Source organism: Passer montanus, unplaced genomic scaffold (assembly GCF_014805655.1).
Source record: "Passer montanus isolate IOZ18808 unplaced genomic scaffold, ASM1480565v1 scaffold69, whole genome shotgun sequence".
Taxonomy (NCBI): domain Eukaryota; kingdom Metazoa; phylum Chordata; class Aves; order Passeriformes; family Passeridae; genus Passer; species Passer montanus.
In genome coordinates, this window is record NW_024372036.1 from 589652 (window position 1) to 616665 (window position 27014).

A 27014-nucleotide genomic window follows, 5' to 3' on the forward strand; every position below is an offset into this window, starting at 1 on the left:
ACCACTGCCAGGCTTGGTGTGCACAAGAATTTGGGAGGGGACAGATGACCCCAACTGACCCCAGGGATATCCCAAACCATGGTGTCATGCTCAGCACACACAGCTGGGGGAAGAAGGGAGAAATGTTTGGGGCTTTGGTGGGGAAGTGAGTGAGTGGGGCTGTGTGGGGCCGAGTTGCCATCAGGGTTTCAATCACAATTCCAGGAAGGTGTTCTGACTGCTGGGAAAAGCCTACCCTAAGGCCAGTTTCAAAAAGAGACAAACAGCAGCACCCAAGGAAGTACAGGTGACTGGGCTTTACCTCCAGTCAGGAGAAGTCTCAAATAAAACCTCCTGGAATCTGTTTCCAAGCACTTGAAGGACAGCCATGCAGTCACAGACACTCAGTGGGGAATTTCACAGGCACATCACACCTGACCCATCTTCTACATCAGGATTGGAGGCACAGCTGAGGAGAACAGTGGCTGTAGCACATCTTGGCTTCTGAGAGGCTTTGGACACCACCTCCCTTGGCACTCCCATTTGGAAGCTGAGGATGTGGGGCTGAACAGACCAGCCACAGTGTGGGCTGAAGGTGGGCTGCACCCCTGGGTCCACAGGAGCCCCTGACTTGTGACAAGCAGAGCCCCAGGGGTTGTGAGTGGAGCAAAAACTGTTCCACAGCCTGGAGAAAAGGAGGCTCAGGACAGACTTTCTCACTCTCTACAAGTCCCTGGCAGGAGGGTGCAGCCAGCTGAGAGTCAGGCTCTTCTCCCATGCAACAGCAACAGGACAAGAGGACACACAAGCTATGGTAAGAGAGGCTCAGGCTGGACACCAGGAGGAATTTCATCATGGAAATGGTTGTTAAACACTGGAAGGGGCTGCCCAGCGAGGTGGTGGACTCATCCCCCCTGGAGGTGTCCAAGGAAGGCCTGGACATGGCACTCAGTGCTCTGGGCTGGGGACAAGGTGGGGAGGAGTCACAAATTGGACTTGATGGTCTTGGAGGTGTTTTCCAACCTGTGATTCTGTGGTTCTGTGAAGGTCTTCATCAAGAACCTCCATGAAGGACAGACTGCACACTCAGGTTTGCATGGGATCTACATCAAAGGCAGCAGCTGCCATGCTGACTGCCACAGCCACCAGTTACATTTTTTGAGGTTCAGGCTGGACAACAGGAAATATTTCCTCCCCAGGAGACTGTGGCACGACACTCTGCCTGGACAGAGCATGGATTCTCCATCACAGATGTTTACAGGACTCGGCTGGGCTCAGCCTGGCTCACCTGCTCTGGTGACAGCCCCAGCTCATTTGGGATGTGTGCCAGGTGACCTACAGAGCGTTCTTGCAACCAATATTTTTAGAAGATCTACCTGATTTCACTGGGGCCAAGATGCCTCCAATTTATTTATTTAAATGTAGTTAAAATATTTTAAATGGAAGAAGCATGGTGTACCCAGGAGTCTGTTAATGTTTGTGTTCTGAGCCCACTGCACGACTCCATCAGTGCAACCCAAACCAGAAACTCTTGCTGCAATTGCTCTGGACTTGATTGACTTTTAAGTAATGACTTAAAATCAAGTAATGACTTGATTTTGAGTAATTTTACAAAGCACCCTTAACTAACTCTTTAGGGCCTGGACCTCAAGGTTTCATTATTAACCTTATATTAAAGTTCTCAAAACACAGTGTCCACTGAGCACACTGGTCAGAGGCTGTAACCTTCACATGATTTCAGTCTGTCTTTCCCCACACACGAGCCCTGCTGCTGCTGTTTTTAATGGTTTATGCTTCTGATGAGAGAGACCTTGTCCTTCCAGTCTCAATAACATCAATTAAGAGACAAGGCAGAAAGAATGCTTGTGCTTTGAATTCTTGCAGTTAATTTTTCTCTAGCCACTGCCTATGGAAGGGGACAGCTGGCTGGCATGGAAAACCCTGCAGTAGTGCAGGAATAGCTATCAAAGAGTATCAGAAATAGCTCTCCAAAATTCCAGATTTTCCAGACCTGTATCACATCAGCATGATGTGAAATATCTCCATTAAATATGTGACAGGAGGTGAGGCTACTCCAGTAAGAAGCATGGAAATAATAAGATTTCCCTCCATTCACAGTGCATTTTACTGGGAAAAAAAGTGTAAAACCCCATGTTAAAACACATGTGAGGCAGTGAGAAGGGTGATACTCCCCAGTTTCCCAGCACTCTTGGTATTTTTATTCATATACTTCAGCTAAAGATAAACATTGCATTTTGGAGAAGTTTACCTGAAATAACTGAAACTAGAGAAAGACAGAAAGGAAGGAAGAAATGTGATTCAGACAAACAAAGCCTGGCTGTGATTAATGTCAGCTTATGCTAAACATGGCAAATTTAGTGCATAACAAACACCAGAACCACCAAGTTGTATTTTATAAACAACCAGATTCATCAGGGTCTGCCCAGATCACTGACTGATTGAGGCCTGTGGCCAAACTGAACAACAAATTAGCTTTTGACTAAGTAATTTTGCTTCTGGATGGAATGTCAAGTAATACAATTACTGATACAATTACCGGCTTTTAATTTTTGTCTTCAAACAAAGGCAAAGCACATTGAAACTTTTAATTCCTTGCAAGTCTATTCAGGTAAGAAATTGGCTGAAATTGGTGTGATTTTGCAAATGATTTTTACCCTGTAATCATCTTCTCTTTTCTCCAGTTCTAATTAGTGCTGCTGATGCTCACTCAGAGCTCAGCTGTGCTGCCACCAGTGGGGCTGTCCACGGTGTCAGGCAGGGTTTTGCATCAGGCAAATCCAAAATTCCCACCAGGCAGCCAACATCCCACTCCCATGGGATGTCACAGGAGCCCCAGGAGCTGAGCTGCCTTATTATCCTGTCTTGCATGGAGGAGCCAGAATCCAAAAGACCCCCCTTAATTTCCACCACAGGTGCAGAACAGGTACTTACAGCTCAGGATTGAAGTAGGACGTGACATCAGGATCAGGCACACCTGCTACAGCAAAATTGCTGCTCCCAGTGTCAACCAGAATATTTAACTGCCAAAAAAAAAAAAAAAAAAAGAAAGTATAAGTGATTTGCATATCCAATTAAACAAATGAGCAACAAAAAAAATCATTGCGGTTTTTGTCTAAACTATCTTCAGCTTTAAAATCATGGTGGGCACTGCCCCGAGAAATAAATTTAGTGTCACATTTTGGGGAAGATATGCTGCTGCAGCCCATCCAAACCAGCTGATCCTGCTGGAAAGCTTTAAAATAGTCCTGTTCCTGGAAGGGGGAAAACCCGCCAAGCCCACATTTGCACAGCAGATGAATTCCTGATCATCTCCAATTTCTTTCTGGCCCAAGCCCACATTTGCACAGCAGATGAATTCCTGATCATCTCCAATTTCTTTCTGGCCCAACCCATGAGTCTTGGCAACCTGTCCAGAGCACAGGCTGAATTATGGACTGCTTAAAGCGCTCTTTGTCTTAGAACTTGTGAGATTTCAAGGTAGGGGCAGAGTGCAGGTCTGGACAGAGATAAGCAGAAGCAGGAAGCTGCTTTGTGGATTGGAAAACACGGGAGCAATGCCCAGTTCATCCTGAGCAGCAGCAGCAACCTTCCACAGACTTTACCACCTTTAAACATGAGGACAGCAGATTTATTAACACCGTGATTGAAAGGGAGCCTAAGAGGGGGCCACTTGGTTTATTTAGGCTGAAAATGGAAATGTGGCACCTTCCTCTCCCCATCTAGCTCAGGTAACCAGGCTGGTCCATCACAGCTGCACGATGGCAGAGCAGGGTCACTTCTTTCAGTGAGACCTGGAAACCACATTATGTACAGAGCCATTAAATTGTAAGTTTAAGTCAGTCTAGACTCTACTGCTACCAAATCAATGGTCACACTTTTCCCCTGCTCTTGGCTGGATGGTTCCCAGCCCTCCCTGGCAAAGCCACAGGGCTGTGATGCAAACCAGGTCAGGTTCCTCACCTACAGATGCCAAGAAAAAATAGAAATTAGCCATATCAGACACCACTCAAATGGAATGGTAGGAGCAGATACCAGAAAAGGGTGATTCCCTCCTTTGGTGACAACACGGTCTCAGATTGGCTTAAAACCCCTGCTCCCCAGAAAAATATTAAAGAATTAGGAATTTTCCTGTAGGAAGGAGTGAGACATGAAGATTTGGTTGCCCATGGCTTAAAGCCAGCTCAAGCCAGCCCCTCTGATCACTCCTTAAGATGTCATGCAGCTTGGGATCTACCACAGGAGGGGATGTGGGAAGGCTGGAAGAGAACCAGCAGGGAAACAAGTTTGGTGTTGACAAAGGAAGTGGAGAAAAAGGGCTGAGCTCAGAGCCAAGTGTAAACACAAAGGAGGATAAAGCATTTGAAATAGATGTGCTGAATCCTTCTCTAATAAGACTGAGTGTAGACAAAAAGTGTGAGTCAGTGTTTAAAAACATCTTTGGTTTGTTCATGGAGGAGAAGGGAGGTGATGGTTACCCTTGTTTCACCCTTTTAATATAGTATGGGACTGAGGAACTCTGAAATTTAAACAAGAACACAAAACCAAGCAGTAATTTCTGAGAATCTCTTCTGAACTGCAGGCACACTCTGTCATTGGTATTCCCAGCCCTAATCTTGCAGAAATTTTAAGACTAAAAAGAAACAAACCAACAACCTTAGCCAAGCTGCATCCCAGATTTTAGATTAAGCAAAGACAATACATTAAAATTTATTTTGCAACCACATGAGCTAGACAGAGTCATCTAAGAACAAAAGGACATCCACAAGTTCACTTAGCTCCAGGAGCTGAGGCTTTAAAAGAAAATGAGAACCTGTGAGGCTCTGCAATAAAATCCAAAGTTTGTTGCATACTTCATTTCAATGCTATCAAAAGCTTCACATTTTTTCAACTACCTAACAAAGTATGAACTATTCATTTCCCCCCCTTCTCTGGAATAGAAATCATATTAAAAATAAACAACAAAGAGCAGCTACAACGTGTGCCTGCATCTATCAGGACTGACAAAATTTGCCTCAAAGGGGTGCTGCAGGGCTTAAATTAATTAGCCTTTCCGAGGTAGTCTGTGATGCTTGAGTAATGGGCACTATACATCAGCTGCATAAATACATGTAGGTGTTGCCTTAGCTCAGTGATATGCATGGCACCATAAACGGAGGAGGACTTGGGGGAGAAAAAAAAACAAAACAACCCAAACTAACAAAAATCACTAAATATGACACATAAGAAAGACATTTTACCCCCACACCTCAAATACAATGTTATCATCACGGAATTCACAAACCACCCAAGGAAAGGGCAGATTTACTACCCACAGGCCGGAGCACATCAAGATTTCCAGAATAAAACAGATATCCCCCACAAAGAAAGAGGGAAAGCACAAAGCTGGCTAAGCATGCAGGCTCCAGCCCACTCGGACACAGCAGAGCTCACATGACAGATGCCATTGAGGCTGACATTCTTCATCCACATGTTTGTGCACAATGAGATGCAGGCGGGCCGGGGCAGACACTGATTTATTGTAGTCCTCACAATAGCGCCAGTGATTAGCAGCTCATTTTGGGCTGGCTATAACTTACTGAGGTCCCTTTCTCTCCTGAATTTTCTTTAGAGCCTTCACGTCTCATTGAGAGGCACTTTCATGTTGTCTGCACTGGAGCTTCCTCCGTTCCTCATGGAGCTGCTGGGGCAGCTTTGGGCAAGCTCTGGAGAGGCACAGGGTGGCCACGGAAGGAGCCATGGTCCAGGGCTGTCATCCTGTCCTGTCCTAACCCAGAGAGCCCTGCTGAGAAGGACTTGGGGGTGCTGGTGGGTGAGAGGTTGGACACGTCCTTGGAAGTGTCAACTTGCAGCCCAGAAAGCCAACAGTGTCCTGGGCTGCATCCAAGGATGCGTGGGCAGAGGTGAGGGGGGAATTGTGCCCCTGTGCCCCTCAGGTGAGAGCCCACCTGAGAGCTGCCCCAGGCCTGTCCCAGCCCAGGGAGGAGCTGGAGCTGCTGCAGAGAGCCCAGAGGAGGCTCCAGGATGAGCAGAGGGATGGAGCAGCTCTGCTGGCAGCAAAGGCTGGCACAGCTGGCATTGTTCACCTGCACAGGAGAAGCTTTGGGCTGAGCTCAGGGTGGCCTTGCAGGGCCTGCAGGAGCCCCAGGAAAGCTGGAGAGAGACAATTTCCAGGGGATGCAGGGACAGGACACAGGGAATGGTTTCCAACTGCCAGAGTGAGTTTAGATTAGCTATTAGCATTAAAATCAATGAAAAACTACTTTCCTTTTGCTTTTGGAAGAAGCAAAGCCTTTTATGGAGAATTTCTGGCTTTTTTTTTTTTAATTTTTTGTTTTTTGTGGTCTCCAAGTTCAATTTCAGACTCACACAACAAACACTGAGAGCAAATGCACTAAATTGTTTCTTCCCCCCAAAGGTCACCTTAACCACAGCTGTGGGACATGAAATCTGCACCTAGTAAAGTACCTGAAGATTATTTTGCTATCTGCATTTCCTATATGCAAATAGAGCTGTTATTATTAACAGGAGGCTCATAAAGATCCCTATTTTACAGTAAGCAAGACAGGAACATCCACCTCTGCCATGACAAATTCACAGAGGGAGTCTGACACTATCTATATGCCATTAGTTTGTGGTTATAAAAAGAAGCAAATCCAAACTTGTTTACTGAAAGTCATGAACACTGAAAGCAGAAGCCTTGGAGGTCATGCATTTTATATTTTTCTATTCTGAAGGGGTAGAGACATTAAAAATTCCCCAGTCCCAAGTGGAAGTCAAACACTTTGTCAATACTTCAAGGATCCCTTAAACTTTCCAGTGCTTGATTCAGCAGCAGCATCAAATAGCACTTACTGCATGCTACACAGCTTCAATAATTTCACTTACCACTATGTCTTTAATATTTTTAAGCCTTCCATTTCTAAATATTGTTGTATTTTGCTACCAGAAAAAAAACAAAAATTGCCTATTGATGTGTTATAATTTTTTCACTCAGCAAAGCTTTGGCTGGCTGTGGTTCAGGCACCTGCCCTGGTACAGCAGGTGATGTCAATATGACACATCCACACTAGACTGGTTGTTATTCATGCCTCATTTAACTGCCTGGCATAAAACAATTTGCAGTTATCCACCATGCATTCAGAAAGTGACTTCCTTCACATTTTCAAGGGAAAGTGAGAGCAGCAATCATTCATTTTTTGTTGCATAGGGGTTGCTCCTATCCCTTAGCTAGGACAGAAGTTGCCTCTGTTCTGGTAGACACCCTGATCAGACTTTGGAGAAGTTCCTCTTCCCTCTTTTAGTTTGAGGTTGGGAGGTTTGGGTAACTTCCAGAAAAATATACAAAAGAAATCCCACAGGCTGAAAGTGCAAAATGGATTTTTTTGTCTTCCTGATTTAGCATCCACAGCCTTTTCCAGGTGTGGAATCCTGGGGCTTGCCTGCAAACCTGCTGCTTTGGATGTGATTCCCCAGGTCACCCACACTGAACTAGGGATGCTTTTCATCCCCACTAAAAAAAAAAAAAAAAAAAAAGAAGAAGAAAAATAGAAAAATCCACTGTATTTTTTTTCCAAGTACATGGGTCTGATCAACCCTTTTAGATCAAGCAATGAAGTTCCACCACTGGACTGGCCAACTTTCTACAGCTACTTAAGCAGGTTGGAGTGAGCTGGTGTCAGTCTTTTCTACCAGGTAAAAAGTGACAGGATGAGGGGGAATGGCCTCAAGCTGCACCAGGGGAGGTTTGGGCTGGATATTAGAGAAAAATTTTCCTCAAAAATTGTTGTAAAGCAGTTGACCAAACTGGCCAGGGAAGTGGAAAAGTCATCATGCCTGGAATTATTAAAAAAACATGTGGATATGGCACTTGAGAACATAGTTTACTGGTGAACATGGGTTGATGGTTGGACTTGACCTGAAGGGTTTTTCCCAACCTTAACTATTCCATGATTCTGTAAAGAAACCAGACTGCAAAAATGCATTTGATTGTTCATTCCTGCTTCAGCTGAAGCACAGGGAGTTGGGGAGAAAAAGAAGAAACAGGGTTTGCACACATAGGGCCATAAATACAGTAAACAATCTCATTCAGCCTTACATTTACTCTGGGGTTCAGACAAAACTTTAATGATAATTAATAGTTTCTTTCACAAGGCAGCAGAGCAAAGAAGGGAGCTCTGTAAGAATTCACAGAATCCCAGAATGGTTTGGGTTGGAAAGGACCAAAAAGCCCATCCAGTGCCAGCCCTGCCATGGCAGGGACACCTTCCCCTGTCCCAGGCTGCTCCAGCCCCAGTGTCCAGCCTGGCCTTGGGCACTGCCAGGGATCCAGGGGCAGCCACAGCTGCTCTGGGAATTCCATCCCAGCCCCTGCCCACCCTCCTGAAGAATTATTTCTAATATCTAATCTAAACCTATTCCCTTTTAGCAATGATATCTCTTTTCATGATGAAGACTACAAGCCATCATGCCTCCTCTGGGCTTTTAACTCGACCCAAGGGCACCCCTTTCTCTTCCATTCTCTCTTGTCCTCAGCAAGGAGCACAACCATTCCACACCAGTAACGTTCATGTGCCACTCAAAATCTTTTCCTACTTTCATGATTTCTCCCAAAGCACCCACTTAAAATAGGGTTTGTAATTCGATATGCTTGCTGGAGCATGTCACACAGTGAACTATGACAAAGTAAAAAAGTTTTTATCCCCAAGCAGAGACCAGAAATAGGAATCATCCCATGACCTGCTCAGGAGCTGTTACCACACATCACAGTGTAGATGGAGAAGTCCACCCCACCTCACCCCTGAGCTTTTACTATCTCTTAATTCTCTTTCTTATTTTGTCCCACACATAATAAACCCTCCAGAAAAAAATCTGCTAGACAGTGCTTCAAAAAAAAAAAAAAAAAGGTTCAAAGAAGTGCTGCTTCTTGTTAGGGATTAGCAGCTAGAAATCATTTGGGTAACAGCTCTTCTTTTTCAAGCTGGTTAATAGATAGGAAAATTAGTTGGCAATTTAAATGGTGCCTCATTTAACACAATGATTCCTAATTACATTATCAGCCCATCTGGCAAGAATTGCTTACAACCATCACACAGAAAAGAAAACACCAATAACTATATGCTGTGTTTGCCCACAGTTATTACATGTTATTATTGGCACTGACTGTCAGGTTATTTCAGCAATTTGTTTCTACAAATTAGCAATGTTACAATATGCAGTGGCTTTTTAAGCACAGACATACTCTATGGGTTTTTTTCTCCCCTGTGTTACTTAGAGTTAGCATTTACAGCTACTTTCTAATAAAAAAACCTATCAGAAGGCTAGGCTGGCTTTAATATAGATTCTTCATCTGTTCCTCTGAAGATGCAGAAATAAAAGCAATTTAAAAGATGAATTAAGAGAAATTTTTGGAAGCATTTCTGGATGTAGAAGACTGCAAAGTCAGACATAAACCTGAAAAGCCTCCACAATGACAGACTTCTGCTTGCAGAATAATGTGCACTTTGTTCAACAGGTAAGACTGAAAACAAAAAGAGGTAAATTTGCTGGACTGGCACACTGCCCATGAACACTGGGGCAGGGAAGGACTCTCCCACTTTTCACAGCTCACAAGCAGTCCCTGCACTGGAGAAACACCTCACCCCAAAGCCAAATTTTCCTCTGCAGCTTGGATGGAATCATACTGCACCTCAGAGGAGGAGGAGGAGGAGGAAGCCAGACCCACATTTTACACCAAGTCCAGGAGGGGTATTTCCAGTGCTGCCCTGAGTGAGGTCACCTCACCAGAGAAAACACACCTACCTGCAAAAAACCCCCTCCCATGGCCACAAGAAGGGCTCACCCATGCAGCCAAGATAAGAGAGGCATTGTGAGGAAAGTAAAAAAAAAAAAAAAAAAAAAAAAAAAAAAAAAAAAAAAAGAGATTAATTTTCTAATAATGTTTGTTCAGCAGGTGTTGCCCACATTTTGCTGCAGCCCTGGGGATGCAAAGGAAGGTGATTTATGGCTGCACGAAAACGTGGGCAAACCAGAAGGTCAGGTTTATCACCAAAGATAACTCCTGCTTTCACAGCAGCAGAAGTTTGTTGCAGAAACTGTGCTGTGTTTGCAGCCTGGGGAGTTAACAGGAGAGCCAGTGCCAGACCAAGCTCCCCAGGGAGGGTTTGGCCTTTTGCTGCCTTTCCCCTCACTCCATTCCCAGGTGCTGCCAGGACCTGGGATTGACATTTACTACTTTTACATTTGCTATTTCCACATTCCCTCTCTTCCCCAGCCACTCAAACATCTATTCCCAAACACTCTCACACCCTCACTGGGCCCAGCAGAAGATCAGGAGTTTTCCCCCTGAATCTCTCCACGATCTGCACTGCTAGACTGGAAACTCACTGGGCCCAGCAGAAGATCAGGAGTTTTCCCCCTGAATCTCTCCACTGCTAGACTGGAAGGAATATTTCTTTTTTCCTGCCTGAAAAGCAATAATCTCTTTCTTTGCCAGAAGATTACAAAGTACTATCTGGATTAGCCAATCTATCCGTGTTTAAGAGCACTGCATGCTTCTGTAGTGGGGATTTGTATAAAAAACACAAATGCTAAAATGACAGATTGCTCTGAAGTATAAACTTGCTAAACTAAATTGTGAGTTGAAATATGAGCATCTGACTGTGGGACTGATGAATAGTCATTTTGAAGAAAAATATTACAGGAAGTGCTTTGTATATATTATCATTTTGACAATAAGGGAAGGCTATTATGGTTTAAAGACAAAAAAAATAGTCAGCCAATCAATCCTGGTAACAAAACAAAATATCTATTCTTCATTTCTACGCTCTCCTTCCTGCCAATGCCCTCGGTTCCCTAAACATTAGCATTCTTTCTGCACATGCCATCTCATGTGCTATCTTATTTTTCAGGCTGAAATTTATTTGCTGTGTCTAGATTTATCATACAACACATCCATCCTATTCATGCTATATGAACATGCTTTGCTGTTGAACATGAGCCATTACTTGCTTATCTTAGAGCTGTGTGAATCGCAGCAATTTTGTCTCATTGCCTTTTCAGAAGAGATTAACCTTTTTTTCCCTCTTTTTTATTTTCCCCCCCCTCCAGACACAGGTCTCTCTCCCACCTCACACCCTGCAGCAGACAAAACCAGGTGTGTGAGGCAATCCTGTTTATGTTCACATAAACCAGCTGCAGCTGAAGTCATGCTCTGCTCTAAGCGCTGAGTTTTAATGGAAATCTGGACTAATTACAGAGTAACAACAATAACCTAGAGGTGTAGGAAAAAAAATCACCTGTAAATAAACATTGACAGGCTTTAAATGGATTGAGAAGATGAAGGAAAATTGTGACAGAGACCCCCAGGGAGCCAAACCTTTCAGAAGGAAGGGGTTGCATGGAAGCCAAGAGGTGCCTTCATCAGCCTTCCCCAGGGTAGCCACCAATCCTTAAGCACAGAGTTAGTGCTTACTGAGAGCAGCAGAAATCCTCCCAAATTTGTGAGGAAGATCTGTACATTTGCTGTACTTACACCACACACGTTCTTGAATGGAAAGATAATGAGTGCCTAGACAAATGGAGGATTAACAAAACCCCCCCAAACACTCTGAAATTCAAGAAGGCGTGCATGAGACATCAGCTATTTGTGCTTAAGTGCACACAAAGCTCTTGTTAAACGTAAAAGCCTGTTTCCACCTGTTAGTAGGTGTAAAGGAACTAAATTAATCAATTTCCTGGTAATTACAGCACAGCCCTGACGAGACAGGGAGGCTGTAAGGCAAATGCCACTGGGAGCAACTCTCACATTTAACTGCAAGCCTCGAGAGGAATCCCAGTGCCCACGCAGCCTTGGTTTAGAGACAGGCTAAGTCTAAACCCTGTGTCCTAAATTAGCAAGAGTCTCATCCAGAGCTCACCCCTCCCTGGAGAACAGGGTGACTTAAGGTGCTGGAGACACAGCTATTAATTCAATAATTCCATAGCTAAAAAGAGCTTAACTCTTGGAGATGTGCTTGTGAGTAGCATCACCCACTTCACAGGCTGTTCTAAATCAAGGCACCCTTGAAGAACAGGAGAGAGGATGCATCTGACTCCATCTTATCAGAAGGCTAATTTTATTACTTTATTATATTATATTAAAGAATACTATACTATACTAAAGAATACAGAAAAGATACTTACTGAATGCTAAAAAGATAATAATGAAAACTCGTGACTCTTTCCAGAGTCTCAGCTTGGCCCCAATTGGCCAAAGAGTGAAAACATCTCACAGCAGAGTCCAATGAAACAATCACCTGTGGGTAAACAATCTCCAAACACATTCCATGTGAGCACAACACAGGAGAAGCAAATGAGATAAGAATTGTTTCCCTTTTCTCTGAGGCCTCTCTTGCTGCCTTTCAGCTTCCCAGGAGAAAAACCTTGGGCAAAGGAGTCTAGAAAATGTGAGTGCCACACTCAGGCTCCTTCTCAGCATGAAACTTTCTCACCTGGAAACCAGAGAGTGACACCACCACAGGGCAGACCTGCTGGGCACTGTCCAGCAGGATTTTTGGGACATCAGATGGAGCTGAGGATGCTGTGGGAGGACCTGAGGAGAGGGAAGAGCTTCCAGCTCCACAGAAAACAGGGCAGTGTCTGAGGTCAAATGTCTGCCGTGGCTCTTCTGCTCACCAGCACTACTTGGGGGCATGATCTTTCTAAAAAGTATAATCATGTCAAAGAATTTTAGAGGTTGGGCTTTTTTAAAGAAGTCACAAAAAAAAAAAAAAGGAGAAATCATGCTACTACATTACCTTTCAGAATACAATATGAAGGAGCACTTTTTGCCTTTTTTTTTTCCATGGGTTAAGGAAATGAAATCAGTAAGCCTACATTAATGTATTATACCCAGTGAATGATTACAGTTAGAAGCTACATTCAGTTCAGAATTTCAATTTTCTGAGGCTTTTGCTCTCCAAAATTAGCTTCCAATTTATTTTGTCAGGTCATTCTTTTCTTTTCCTCTATCGCTCATTAGACTCAGTGAAACTGCTGTCAAATAAAAAAAAGGCATTTTTAACTCTTCTTCTCTACCTAGCTTCAGAAGTCCTACAGTAAAAAAAAAAAGGCAAAAAAAAGCTTGTTTTGAAATTAAATCAACTAAATCCTCCAACTGCAGTAAGACCAAAACAGTTTTACACATATGTACAGAGTCAAGCCATGCTACTAGGCAAACTCAAGAAGGCTTGAAGTGACTAATTTTTAAACCTTCCTCACCCTGCAGGTGAGTCACTGCCCATGTTTACTGTGCCATCTGGAAATAACAAAATTCATCAGGGGAATGAAGCCCATTCCTAATGTTCTTGTGCTTAGGCTAGAAGGCATCCCTAGCCTCATGAGCACTGCTATTTCTTTGATGATCTCCCTTCTGCTAAAGACAGCACAGTCCCCTTGTCCTTCAGCAGCAGGCAGAAACCCTGCAGGAGTGGTCCAGTCCCCCTCCTGTATTCCCACCTTCTTTCAAAGGTCTCCCTCATACTGAAGATCTGAACTTCAAACTCAATTTTAAATCAGATTCTGGCTTTCAAATTGCATTGGAGATGTGAAACCAAGTGCCAAAGCTGCTCCTTCAACACTTAAAAGTTTTTTGTTTGGTTTTTTTACAGATGCTATTTAGAAGAACATGGGGAATGACTTCAAACTGAAGGAGAGTAGGGTTAGATGGGATATAAGGGAAAACTTTCCTGTGATGAGGCCCTGGCACAGGTTGTCCAGAGAAGTTTTGGATGCCCCTGGATCCCTGGAAGTGTCCCAGGCCAGGCTGGATGGGGCTTGGAGCAGCCTGGGACAATGGAAGGTGTCCCTGCCCATGGCAGGGGGTTGGAACAAGATGATCTTGAAATTCTCTTCTGACTCAAGCCATTTAATAATTCTTTGATTTGAAGGTAGTGAGTAACACTGAAAAAAGGCTACATTTCAGAGGCAAATAGAAAGAAAATGAGATTTGCAGGACAGCAGTGAGAAAACTCAGATTTTTCAGAAGGCTGCACACCAGGTCTGATCTCTTACCTCTCCTCCACCCTTCACCTTGCTCTTGTAGTGACACAATTCTTTCCAGGTTTTTTTCCCCCCTCCTCTGTCAAGATGTTAGCTTTGGAGAAGAGTGTTTGTCAGCAAAGGTTTTTCAGAGCCTGGAGAGCTGTGAGGAGGAGAGGTGAAAGCAGGACACCCCTGACTCATCAAGTCTACCCGTTCTCCCTGGAATGAGCTCTTCCCAGCAGCACTTCCATGCCCACTCTGTGGGGCACCACTCATTAGAGCATCCTCCTAGCTGCACTTACTGCCTGCTCTCAGGAATTCCTCCTCATGGCTTTTTAGTGCTCCTCTTCAAGGACACTGAATGCTTAGAGACATTTTCCAGTCTGTTTTCAGTCCTAAAATGCTGCTACAAACCCAAAGTGCAGAAGTTTTCCCTGGGTTTTCTCTATCTGCTCACCACAACAGTGAAGCAACCAACCTTGCCAAAACATGGAAGTCCATGGATATGATGCTGTGGGAACACCCAGCTTGCTGTTTAAGACAAGTTCAGGGCTCTGAAAGCAGCCTGTCCCTCCTGGAAGCCAGGAAAGTACAGACATTCCCATGGTCACCCAGTGAGATCTCTGGATTGGCTGGGATGGTTGGGTATGGAGAGGTAAATAAGCAAGCACACGCCTTGGAAAGCCAGCTAGGAGCTCCCTGTGCCTCAAGGCATGACCTCTGCTATAAAAATGCCATGACTTGTTCTTCAGGCCTGGCTTGCAGCACTGCCAGACTTTATTTACCACGAGATCTGGGCTGTGTCAGCCTGAAAAAGCCAATCCCACCCTCTGGAACCACCTCTTCCTCACCTGTCATAGCAGCTCCCACCTCTTTCCTCCCTTTCTGCCCAGGAGCAGCCACCATCCCACACTTTCACACACCTGCTGGGCTGGTAGGATGGCAAGGGGACATGACTGGATCTGCCAGTGCAGGTGAGGGAAGGGAAGGAGGGAAAGATCAGGAAAAAACCCACAAGTTCACCTTTGTCTGTGGTGGTTGTGAGGGTCCCAGGATGAGAGAAGAGATGAATTTGACTCCATATTCTTACAAGGTTGATATTCTATTCTATTCTATTCTATTCTATTCTATTCTATTCTATTCTATTCTATTCTATTCTATTCTATTCTATTCCCAAACTACACTAAAGAATACAGAAAATGATATATTAGACCATTAGAAAAGAATGAAAAATAAAAACTTGTGACTTCTCAGAGAGTCACTCACAGCTGGCTGTGATTGGTCATTAGTAAAACACAATTTACATGGAATTAATCAAACATGTATCTGTTGGTAAACAATGTTCAGACTACATTCCAAAGCAGCAAACACAGAAGAAGAGAATCAGATAATTATTGTTTTCTGAGGTTTCTCAGCTTCCCAGGAGAAGAAATCCTGGCGAAGGGATTTTTTCAGAAAACATCACGGTGACATATGTCAGGCACAGAGACTGGAATTTGGTTATTCTGATCATGTTTCCTGATAGGAAAGTTGTGCCAAACCTCTGGGGAAAAGGTGTAGGGCCAGGCAGCTTCCCACTGCTCTGTGCCATCTTTGGTGGCCACAGGAATGTGCACAGGGATCCCAGGCCTCAGAGCACAAACAAGGTGATGCAACTCCAGTGGTTTTATTTCCCTGGCAATTAATAAAGGGAATACAACAGACGGAAGGCTTCTGCTCCCCATTGCACCTGACCTATTTAGGATATTGCCAAGCAGAGTCTGATTGTCATCATGGGTGTTCCTTGGAATTATACAGGGGAGTTCAAAGGCACAAACACAAATCAGCTTCATGCTCTGTATTAGCAGGAAGGACTATTTGATTGGGGAAAAAAAAAAAAGGAAAAAAAGCTGTTAACCAATGTCATAATGATGTGTTTGATTAATTAAAAATAAGAATCATGCTTTTTATTCATATTTGTTTTAATGTTTTTACTTAAAAATTTGGCAGGACAATTTAAAAGGCAGTTTTGATTCTCAAGTGAAATAAGATATGCTTTTAAAAAAAATTATCTTTTTTGAAAGCAGCACTGTTCCTCCTCTGCTATTGGAGTAGTTTATTTCTCTCTCTCCTTCTCAAACATTCATACTTTCCTCTTTCCCCTGGCTAATATTGGAGAGGCAGCAGCTCTGGGAAATGAACCAGCTTCGCCCGTGGCTCATACATCATTACAATTGTTAACCAAGTTCCACTATAAAAATCTTGATTACACAGGAGAACACAGAGGCATGCAGGAACACAGCTTCATTTCCACATACCAGATTGAGTTTGTAGGGCAGGAAGTTAAAAGACTTTGTTGTGCTCTCGGGTTGATAAAGTCTGCCAGGACACGCCATAACAGCAGCTCCCTACAACCCATTCCTCCACACAGCAACAATTCCAGGGCAGGAATCAGCTTCCTTCTACTCTGGCCAGGGGTTACATCCCACTCTGTGATGATGGATATGTGGTGGGAGCTAAGATTGGATGGTCTTGAAGATCCTTTTCAACCCAAACCGTTCTATTCACACCACTGGTGCTGATGGTGCTCAGGGCACTGGAATTGTGGAATTTTGCCCAAATTATGTTGTGCACAGCTGCCATGGAGAAAAGCTCCCAAACCCAGGCAAAAAGCTGCAGCAAGTACCACTGGCATCTGGTCACCTGCCAATGATCAAAGGTCATTCAAGGTAAACCTGAAGGCTCAGCAGAGTGCAAATGAAAGTTAATTTTAGCTGGAACATGTAGCAGTGTTCATAACCACAGCTCCTGAGAAATTCTGTGAACTCTCCCCATCCCCCAAACGGTTTATCTCATTGGTTCAAATGCAAAAATCTGGCACTTTGGATCATGTGAAATGTTTGTGTTATTCCCTGAAGGACTTTGCTTCTGAGAAGTAATGAGAAGATTATTCTCTGACAGTTAAGCTGAAGCACTGTGACTGCATCAGATGTTACATTGGTCCAGCAGCTCCCAGACTTTTGGGAAGTGTGACCACCTTTGAACTCCTCTGTCTTATTTGCAACCCGAGAGTCGCTGAGAAGAAACATGAATGAATTAAATAAAAATCTCTTTAGTCAGAGAAAAGGTAGGAATGATGAATCATTTTCTGACACACCTCACACTTCACTCTTTCCTGCAGCAGACATCTACCAGGCAGGCAGCACACTGAACAAAGGCACAGCCTTTCCAAACCACGCTTAAGTAGCACAGTAACACTGCCCTGAACAGCTCAAGCTGCTGTAGTGTGCTCTGGCTTGAATCATGGAATGGTTTGGGTTGGGAGGAGCCTTAAAAATTATCTCATTCCAACCCCCTTCCATGGGCAGGGAACCTTCCACCAGACCAGGTTGCTAAAAGCCCTGTCCAACCCAGCTTTGAAAAGATGCCACAACTGTTCATTTGTTATACTGCAGACTCTGACAGTCAAGGTTTCTGTATCACCAGGTATCACAATGGAATTCTGGAAGTAAAGTTGCCATTTACATAGACAAAAAATGTGAGGAAAAAACCTCCCTCGAGATTTCACAAAGTCACAATTTTCAAAACAGATCCAAATCCTGCAGTCAAAACAAAACACCCCAGTATTTTATTTTTCTCTGCCAAAACTATTGCTGCCAATGGCATTCTTCAAATTCTTTTCTTCCCAGATGCCACAATAAAAATGTTCAAGTTGGCATATGTAGGACCCAAGCTTCCATATGATGACAAAGCAGGTAAGCCTTTTGTTCCTGTAGAAACCCCAAAGCCTGAACTTCTCTGGTGTGAAGCTACTTATGGAAGCAAAGTAGGAAGCAGAAAGAGCCTGGGTGGTGAAAAAATTCTCACATCTGGCCTTGACCTGAGCCTGAGCAGTAGGTGGGCTCCAAGGTGCTCTGCTGAGAGCCACTCTCACAGGCAGATCCACTCACAAATATCAAGGAATTATGTGAGAGATGGCTGACAAAAGCATCCAATTATTTTTCCCCTGTCAAATGGCAGGAGCTGGCCTTTAATCCCTCCCTCAAGTGGAAAGGTGACTCTCAGTTCTTGAGTTGTCATGTCTTTTTCTTTAAAGCAAAAATGCCAGTTTTGGATCCCTAAGGATGGATTCTTCTTTGTATTTAGGGAGGAGAAGCTTACCAAGTGTTGCTGCAACATTAATACCTTTCCTCTTTTAAAATAAGGCCAGACTAAGATGTGAGACCAGCATTTTCCCTGAACACATTGCAATCTAGCTTAATAGCAGTTTTTGCTAGTAAATAGGTACAAAAATAAGCCAACCATAAAGCTAAATAAAATCAACTAATTTTAGTACTCACAAGCTGAGCAAAGAGGACAAAATCTACAAGTAATTTGTTTTTCACAATATCAAATTATTAGTAAGCAGTGGTGAGAGGAAAAAAGGATTGCAGAGTGCAATTACTGTCTTAACAGATTCCCTTCAAAAGGGCCTAATTATGACACATTAATTGTATTCAGTGAATTGTAATTTTCACTCAAATAAGATCTTGTTCCTCCATCTAGCTTGTTTTCCTCAAATTCCCTCCCCATGACACCCCACAGATTTCATCTGTTAGAGAAGGACTCTTAAAAAAAATTCCCAAAATAAAAGTCTAGAACATTCGTTCCCAGCTGCCCTTCCTGTAAAATACTCTTAGACATAAAAAAGGCAGCGAGAGCAGTAGGAAAGGCAGGCAGAACAAAGAATGGGGGAAGAACTCTGAGGGAGGAGTGAGACCAGGGGGAAAAAAGTGCTATTTTATCAGCCTTTAGCAAAAGAGGGAGCAAACGTTGACCCTGGCCTGACGCTTCCTGGAGGCTCCAGGGCTGACTTTGCTACGTGGCCGCTCTGGGATGTGCATGACCAAAAGTCCATCGGAGAGCCACGCCCGGGGCAAGGCTGCTGAACTGGCTGGGCCTGTGGGCAGCAGCAGCTGCTCTCAGCCTGAGGAGAAGTTTTCAGAGCTCCTTGGTGAGGTTCTCAGGTGCTGCATCCCTTGCTGTGCCAAGCAGGCGCCACCGCAGTGAAACCAAAGCTGCGGGGTTGGTGCAGATTGGAGATGGATCGCGCGTCCGACCGCCGGCGATCTCTGACCTGGCTGGGTGTGGAATGGCCAGAGATGGGCTGGCAACAACACCCTGAGGGATCTGTGGGTGCACAGAGAAACCCTCTGGTCTCAGGAGCTCAACAACGGTGTGGTTGCATGGTGCAGCAGTGAGGAAGGGATGGGTACGACTGAAGCGCCATCGCTGGAGGTATTTATTAAATAAATAAAAAGGGCACAAACGAGGGTGCAAAACAAAACATAAAGAGGCTGCTTCAGAAGACTCCAAAGTGGGGCAAACATATAGATATATGTATAGTCTCTCACAGAATGTTCTAGAAGCCTTCTGGCCAATCGCGGGCCGTTGATCTGCATGGCCACTCCCAGTTGGTCCCAGAGTCCTTTGTGAGTCCTTTGTGAGTCCTTTGCTCCTCGCCATAAACTGCCTGGATGTCATTAGTTGTGGCTTATTTTTGTTTCTTGAGGCCTGATGTTTGTTGTCTGTGGTGTGGCTGTGTGGCCAGCCTCTGGCCCATCTCCTCCAGGGCAAGCTCCCATACTGACCACCTTCAGGTGCTGCCCACAAGGAGCTCCCTTCTCGTTACCCAGGACATGTGTGAGGATTCACAAGCCACAAGAGACTAAGTAGAATGACAGTGAATTTGTCACAGGGTGAAAAGGTAGAATTTTGGGGTTTTAGAATGGGGGTTCAAGAGGCAAGATGGAGGAATCTGGGTGTGCCCTGTCTTTCTCCTTCTTTCTTGTCCTCCATCTTCTGCTGTGATGGTGGCACTTTTGGACTGGTTTAGAGTAGAGACAGACTGTCTAACATAGGTGATAGGCATTAGAAAGTTATTGTAAATAAAGTACACGTAGTTCTTGGTATGAAAAACTAACACCACCCCAAGGGCGGGTCCGTGTGCCACGAACTCACCTGCCATACAGACCTCAGCTCTGTCAGGGAAAGAATGTTATAGATAAGGAAAATAAACAACCTTGAGAACGAGAACAGAAGAGTTTTGGCTTCTTTGGCCTTGGGGCTGGGAGAAAAGGACTTTCTAACACCTTGAGGTCATCTCAAGCTCAGAGACCCCATCACTCCCTGAGCGTTTCCAGCCAAGGGAAAAGCACAGTGGGTTGCTCATGCTGAGGTTCTCCTCTCAGCCAGGCTGTTCCCAGCCCCCTGAGCCGTGTCCTGCCAGCCCAGCTCCTTAACAGCGCGATCCAGTCGCGCGGAGAGCTGTGATGGAGGCATGAGCACACAGGAAAGTAAGATCTATCTAGTCCTGGGCTACTTTAAGTGCTTTGAAGGACACTGAGCTGATGGATGGAAATTCAGGTGTAAAAGTGACCTCAGAACATGTTCTGTGTTTGCTTCATCAGCTTGGATCTACAGAGCAAACCCAGGCTGGAAAGCAGCAAGATGTAGGACAGGCCTGTCAATAGCAGGAAAAAACACTTCCTTATTTAAGGCAGCTGAGAGCTGCCTCCTTTACTTTGAAGATTTGATCTCAAGTCCTAATCTATGCTGAAATAGAAGCAACAAGTTCCTTCACTTATTTACTCAAGTTGTTTGTACGATTAAATCTGTATTTTACAGCCAGTAGGAAAAGGGGGAGTGAGGTCTGTCCGACTCCCACTGGAGAGGCACATGTGAGAGCCATTGTGCCAGCTTCCTTTTTCAAACAGAGCTGTACTTGACAATGACCAGACAACACTTCGGGTCAGACTCATTTCACTTACACTGAGTGAGGACTTTTAAAAAATTATAATATGTGGAGGCAATGTAATAGCTAAGGTGTCCTCACATACTCGGAGTCATAAGTGCTCTTCAAGAAAATGAAGACCCCTGCAAGGTGTAGTAGCTTTTAAATCTGCCTTGCCAGATGTAATCCCTAGAGCTCACAGTCCTCTGGTTAGAGAGGGGGGAGAAAGGGGAAAAAAAACCACAAGAAAAACCCAAATAAGAAGAGAAATATTTCTTCCTTAATAATCCAAATGAAACAAACACACGGAAATTCCACACGGGCTTTCTTTCGTCCACTGTTTCATTTTCATCTCATTTCTACTCCAAATCCCAACTAATTTACACTTTGTTCAGGGAAAACAGTTATTTGCTTGCCCTCTACTTTCCTCTTTCCAGATTTAACTGATGCTTTTTCCTTGATAAGGAATGAAATGCAAAGTGGTAAAAAATGTGAGCCTTGCACCTATTTCCACCATCCTTGCTCCTCACAGCAACTCTTCTGCCCTGACCCACCAGGATCTGAATTCAGGATTGCCTCAACCAGAGCCCCTGGATAATAAAGCTTCCATCACTTCTCTGAAAAGAAGCTCCTTTAAAGGAACAGTTAGTGGGGATCTAATCCCTAACTCTGGGAGAGAAGAGGATCCTGAGGAATGACCACGGTGAGCCTCTTCCACCCAGTGTAATGTAATTTTGGGTTATTTCTATAGTACAGCCTCTTTTGCCAGGGCTAATTTAGGATGGAAGAAGGTGCTAGAATGCTAACTTGTAAAGGCAGGGACTTTTTGGTCAACCCAAACCTGGTATGATGGCTTGCTTGTCTTGGGTCAAAAACACATCACAGCCCACCAGGCCACAGCTGTTCACTGGATTAGTCCTGAATTACAACCGCCAGGTGCTCGTCCTTTTTATTTTGCAGGTATCCAACAACAACAACAACAATCAAAATCAACACAAATCACCATTTAAAAACAAGAATATTTTGCATTTCAATACTATTTCCACTAGACAGATCTGGAGGGATTTTGCCACTGACACTTCAAAACACTCCAGTGCACCATACAAATTGTCTTTGCTTCTCAGGCTTTTGGTTTTTTTTTTAGCTTTCATAAAGAACTCAAAAATAAATACAAAAGACCTTAGTAATTAGTTTAAAAAAAAAAGACAAAAAGAGAGAATTGAGATGGAACCTACCTTCTGATATTTGAACAAAGAAAGATCACATTTTAAAACTCCTTGTATCTAGAAAGACAGTGAGGCCCTTTTCCAGCAAAATTAAGAAAGCAGAGCTGAACTTGTTTGGGAATAGTACAGCACCAAAAATCAGATTACAAGAGCAGTTGAATCTTTCCTCACATCTTCCTTCCTTTCAACACTCAGGGAATGAGAGCTACCACCAATTAAGGAATAATGGCTGCAAGTTCAGAACTTGTTAATGTGTGTGTACATCACCTTCAAAACACGAAGCCATAAATTCTGACTCCACGACACACTAGAGGTATTTAATACATATCCTTCTTTATCATTCCTCTCTTTAATAGCTGGGAGAAATGGAAGGGAAGATAACCTCCCACCAATTATGTGGGAACTGAAGTTTGTGTTTTGCAGCGGGGGCCGTTAGACCCAACATCCACACTGACCTTAAAACTTGGGAGCGAGTTTATAGAAGGGGATTTTGCTCACCCCGTGCACAGAACAAACTGTCATTAGTATAAACAGCAGATTTAAAAGCCTCTTCATGAACAGAATGAAAAACTGAGACTGAAAGAAAGGAGCTGTGGCATTCAGAGCACAAGTTGGATCCTTCTGGGGATCAAACAGACTAGGGCTCTCAGGGGCTGTACGCCTGGCCTCTCCTTCACAGAGCAGTTGCAGGATTAACATTTACCTGTTCTCAATAAAAACACACCTTGGAAATGCAGTGGGATCAGCAGGATCCACCACCTCGTACAAGAGGCAAGATGAGGCAAGGGTAGTGTCCCTGCAAACATGAAATGCAGTCCAGATGGACTTCAAAGCTGTGAAAAACATGAGGTTTTTTTAAGAGTTTGACTATTCTTTTGGTCAAAAGCTTGTAGGAGAAACAAAATTAATATGAAGAGAACTGCACTGAAGATAGCAAAAAACCCTAAATTATCTTGGATTCAATTTCTCACAGTTCTTATAATCTCAGGGTAGGCAAAATAATAAAAGATAGAGCAAAGGAATTCCATCAGATTATTTAAAGAAATAGCTAAGAACACTGCACACGATTCATATTGGGCTTTTGCCACCTCTTACTTAAATCTGGAACTGCAAGAAGTGCACCTATGCAGACAGGTATAAAGCCCATAATCCATTGGGAGTAGGACACATAATACATCCATGAAATAAGGGACAAATACATTACACCCTTCAATACAACAGACTGTTTTCACCTTTCACATAATTCTTAAGTAGGTCTACATGTCAATGAATAAGAATTAGTGGGAGTAATAACACTTGACACCAACCTGGTAACTGGTCTGGAGATCTGATAGGATTAGGAAGGATACTGTATCATGAAACTGGAAATGATCAGAAACACTTTGGCTGCAAACACTTTGCAAAACTGGATTGACTGCATTGAAGTTTCCTGTCTTGGAAATAAAATAAATTTTGACTTCACACAGCTGCTCTATTTTTGTACCATCAGAACAAGTGTTTCAGAACTGCCATTGTGAATCGCAGTCTGTGCTGTGTTTATCTGCTATATGACAAATCAGAATTGGAACGAAAGCCAAAAAGTATGCCTTAAATGACCTGAAAAACGAAATTCTGTCATAGTAGCTTCCTTCCAAGAACAGGAATTAAAAAAGGAAAATTTCTAAAAATGCAGCTGAGCAGTAAAGCAAGCCCTGCAGTGCTGAAGCCTTTCACAAATGTTCATTCCCCATTCTGGCACAGCAGCCTCCAACACTTGACGCACACGCTCCCAAAGTCACTGGGCACCAACACTGCTGTAACCAGGACATCAAATCTGCTTTCTCTTCTCACAGCCTGCTACTTGCTCATGGTCCACCACTGCCCTGGGAGCATTTCCCCGTCCCCTCTCTGCCCCCTGTGCAGAGCAGCAGCTGTGCCAGGCACCTTTTCTGCTGCGCCAGCGCGGAAGCGCAGCCGCGCTGCTCCGGCGCTCCTCGCTGCCAGCATCCTCCTTCCTCCTTGGCAAAATGTCAGGGCAGCGCTCCTGCTCCCTGGGCTGGCAGTCCTGGGACAGGCCTGGCTCAGGCAGGCAGCTGGGAACCCCAAGCTGGAGGGGTGCAAGGGCAAAGCAAGGTGTCCAAGCATCACTTTGCGGCGCAGCTGCTGACGTGAAGCGAAGTCAGGTTGGGAGGAGCATTTGAATCAGGAAAAGATTTTCCTTTTCTACAGCATCACGCACAGCCCACTCCCAACTCCAGCAACGACTTGCCCAAGGAGCTTAACACAATCCAACGCTTGGCACTATCCAGACACTTGCTTTTAGTAGCAGCATGTGAAGCATTCAAGCACCAACAGTAGCAGCTTTGTAGCTTTATACTACTCGTTGAAAAGAAGAAAAACAGCAAGTACATTTGTGATCTTTAAGTCTTCTGGTTTCAGGCAGGGAACGAGATAACAAATTCATCCTCATCAAAAGTACAGAAGAAATTCTAACTGCACTCCACTGAGTCATTACACACCAAGATCTGATTTGGGAAACAGAAGCGTTTATAATCTTACTTACAACCTCAGTGGGTCTAATTGTGAATAAAACCTCACATGTGCTAAACCAGTGGTAGTCTTTAAAATACTTAACTTTGCAAGAAGTCAGAACTAGTTCAAAATAGTAAAAGCTTTGCAATCAGATTCAAGTGAAGTTTTTTTATGTGGAAAAAATAAAAATCAGAGGAAAGTCTAGCTGCAACCTTCCATCACCTGTAATACAAGTGATATGAGCTGTTAAGCATAAGTAAAGCCTGTGGGTGTACTGAGGGCAGCACATTTCTCCCTCTCAGACCTCCAGTCATGTTATTAAAGGCCTGTCACATTTTTCCTTCTCCATTTCTTCCCATTTCAGAATCCCCCTAGATATGTAAGGAGATAATATGCTTGATAGTCACTTTTTCTACCTGAAGATTTTTTTTTTCATCTAAGACATGCTGAATTGGGTGATTAGTCCAATCAAATCTGGTGCCTCGATTCCAGCAGAAGCCAATATTGAATGTTTGAATGTTCCCTGGAGTTATGAAGCACACACCACACCACACTAGCAGAACTAGTCAAATATGCATCACTCAACACGGAGGAAAAATTATTTCATGGCCTCCATGGCCACTGGGCCACACCTTGATATGTCAGACCTAGTTATGGGGTTTTTTTTTAATCTGTATTTATTGATCATAAAACAATACCTGCCTTTCTCAATGCCTATATTGATCCCAGTGTGATACCTTTTGATTAGAGAGATGATGTGACCTATCCTCTTACATTTGAGGGGCAAAAAAAAGAAAGAGCTCAGACATGTCCAAAAATGCAATGACGGCTGAACACTCCCCATTGGCTGCACATTTTGGCATTCACTGCCTTTGTATTATGTAGAGGAGTTAAGCAGAAGAATAAAGATTTTTTTTTTTCTTCTGTCCACACTGGGAACCTCAGGACCTAAAGTCCTGAAGCAAACGCAAAGTTCTGAAGGAAAGCCCCGAGGGCTCTCAGGAAATTAATCCCCACTCAGCTGACTGGTCATCCCACCAGCAGCCCAGCACCGCTCCTCCTGGGATCTCATGACACAGATGAAAGAGCAACTACACGGCAAAAAAAAACCACCAAAAAACAAAAAAACAACCCGAAACAAACTTCAGCCACACTGGTGGAGACAGAGAGGGAAGATTCAAGGCAACACGGTTTATCTGACAACAATATTCAGCGTTCTTTGCGCCGTTAGTGAGCAGCACACGGATGGATTCCCGACGGAAGGGGCTGGTTGTGCCCAGCCATCACTTAGTTTAGCAGGAAGATGCCGAGTGATTCTCCCGGGAGCACCGGGAAGATCTACCAAAGCACCCAATCACGAAGCAGAGCAGCTTAAAAAAGCAAAGAATAACAAAAAAAGCACCCTCTGTCTCCAAAGCACGGTCAGTTCGGCTGGCAGAGCGACTCGCTTCGGATCCAAACGCCGTGACACAGCCTAAAAGAAATCCTGGGGACCTGACCCGCAGATTTCCCGAGCAGGGGCAGGACAGGGCAGCCGGGGGATGCTTCTGTCCTCTCTCCCCTCCCTGCGGGTCCGCGGAAAGTCGCGGAAAGACGGGCACCGGCCCCGTCTGCCGGGAAAGGAGGGGGAAAAGGGGAAGGGAGGAGGCGCCAGCGCCGAGCACCGGGACAAAGTTGCGTTGAAGCCGGGGGGGCGGCCGAATCGCTCCCAGTCAAGTTTGGCCCCCTCCTCCCCATCCCTCCCCTCGCCCCCGGCCCTCAGCCCCGCTCCTACCGCCTGCGGCGGGGTCCCGATCAGCATCTCCAGGTAGTAGCCGCGGCCGGAGTCTCCCTGGAGGTTCTCCACCATGGCTAAAAAGTTGAGCGTGCCGCCGGGATCCGAGGCCAGGGCCAAGCCGTCCGCAGCCCCGGGGGCATCCTGCTGCCGGCTGCCGCCCGCCGGCCGCAGCACCACCGGGGCGGCGGGGGCGGCGGGGCGGGACACGCGGAGCGGGAGGGAGAGGAGCGCCCGGCAGAGCCCCGCCGTACCCGCCAGCAGCAGCAGCAGCAGCAGCAGCAATCCGGGAGCCGCCGGCAGCCTCCCCATCCCGGCGGCAGCGCCGGGGCCGGGAGTCGCTTCCCAAGTGCGGCGGCTCCGGCCGGAGGCAGCGGCCGCCTGGCTGCCAGACTGGAGCAGCCGAGGGGGGAGGAGGAGGAGGAGGAGGAGGAGGAAGAAGAAGGGAGCGGCTTACCCACGCCCCGGCTCCATCTCCCCCTCCCCCGAAGCGAGCTCCTCCTCGCGTTCCTCCCGCACGGCCCCCGGGCGGCCGGAGCGCTCGGAGCTCCGCGGGCCGTGCGGCCAAAGTTGCTCCGACCCAGCGCCCACGGGAGAAACTTCCCGGCTGGGCTCGGCCCTGCCCGCAGCCCCGCTATCGGCACAGCGGGGAGAAAAAGTTTCGGAAAGCCCTGAAGGGAGAGCGGGGAGCCGCGGCTCCGCTCGCTCCCGCAGCTCCGTGCGGAGCCGCTCC

At 45.1% G+C, this 27014-nt stretch overlaps 1 protein-coding gene across 1 annotated transcript in view; it reads right to left on the reverse strand.

Moving 5' to 3' along the window:
* BACE2 (beta-secretase 2) overlaps nt 1-26742 on the reverse strand; it is a 47712-nt gene extending 20970 nt beyond the window's left edge. Inside the window, exons 1-2 of the mRNA XM_039729500.1 lie at nt 26282-26742; nt 2932-3020 (exon numbers count right to left, since the gene is read on the reverse strand). Coding sequence (XP_039585434.1) covers nt 2932-3020; nt 26282-26593 — 401 coding nt within the window. The 5' untranslated portion in view covers nt 26594-26742. The remainder of the gene's footprint in view (nt 1-2931; nt 3021-26281) is intronic.
* Nucleotides 26743-27014: the final 272 nt, after the last annotated feature.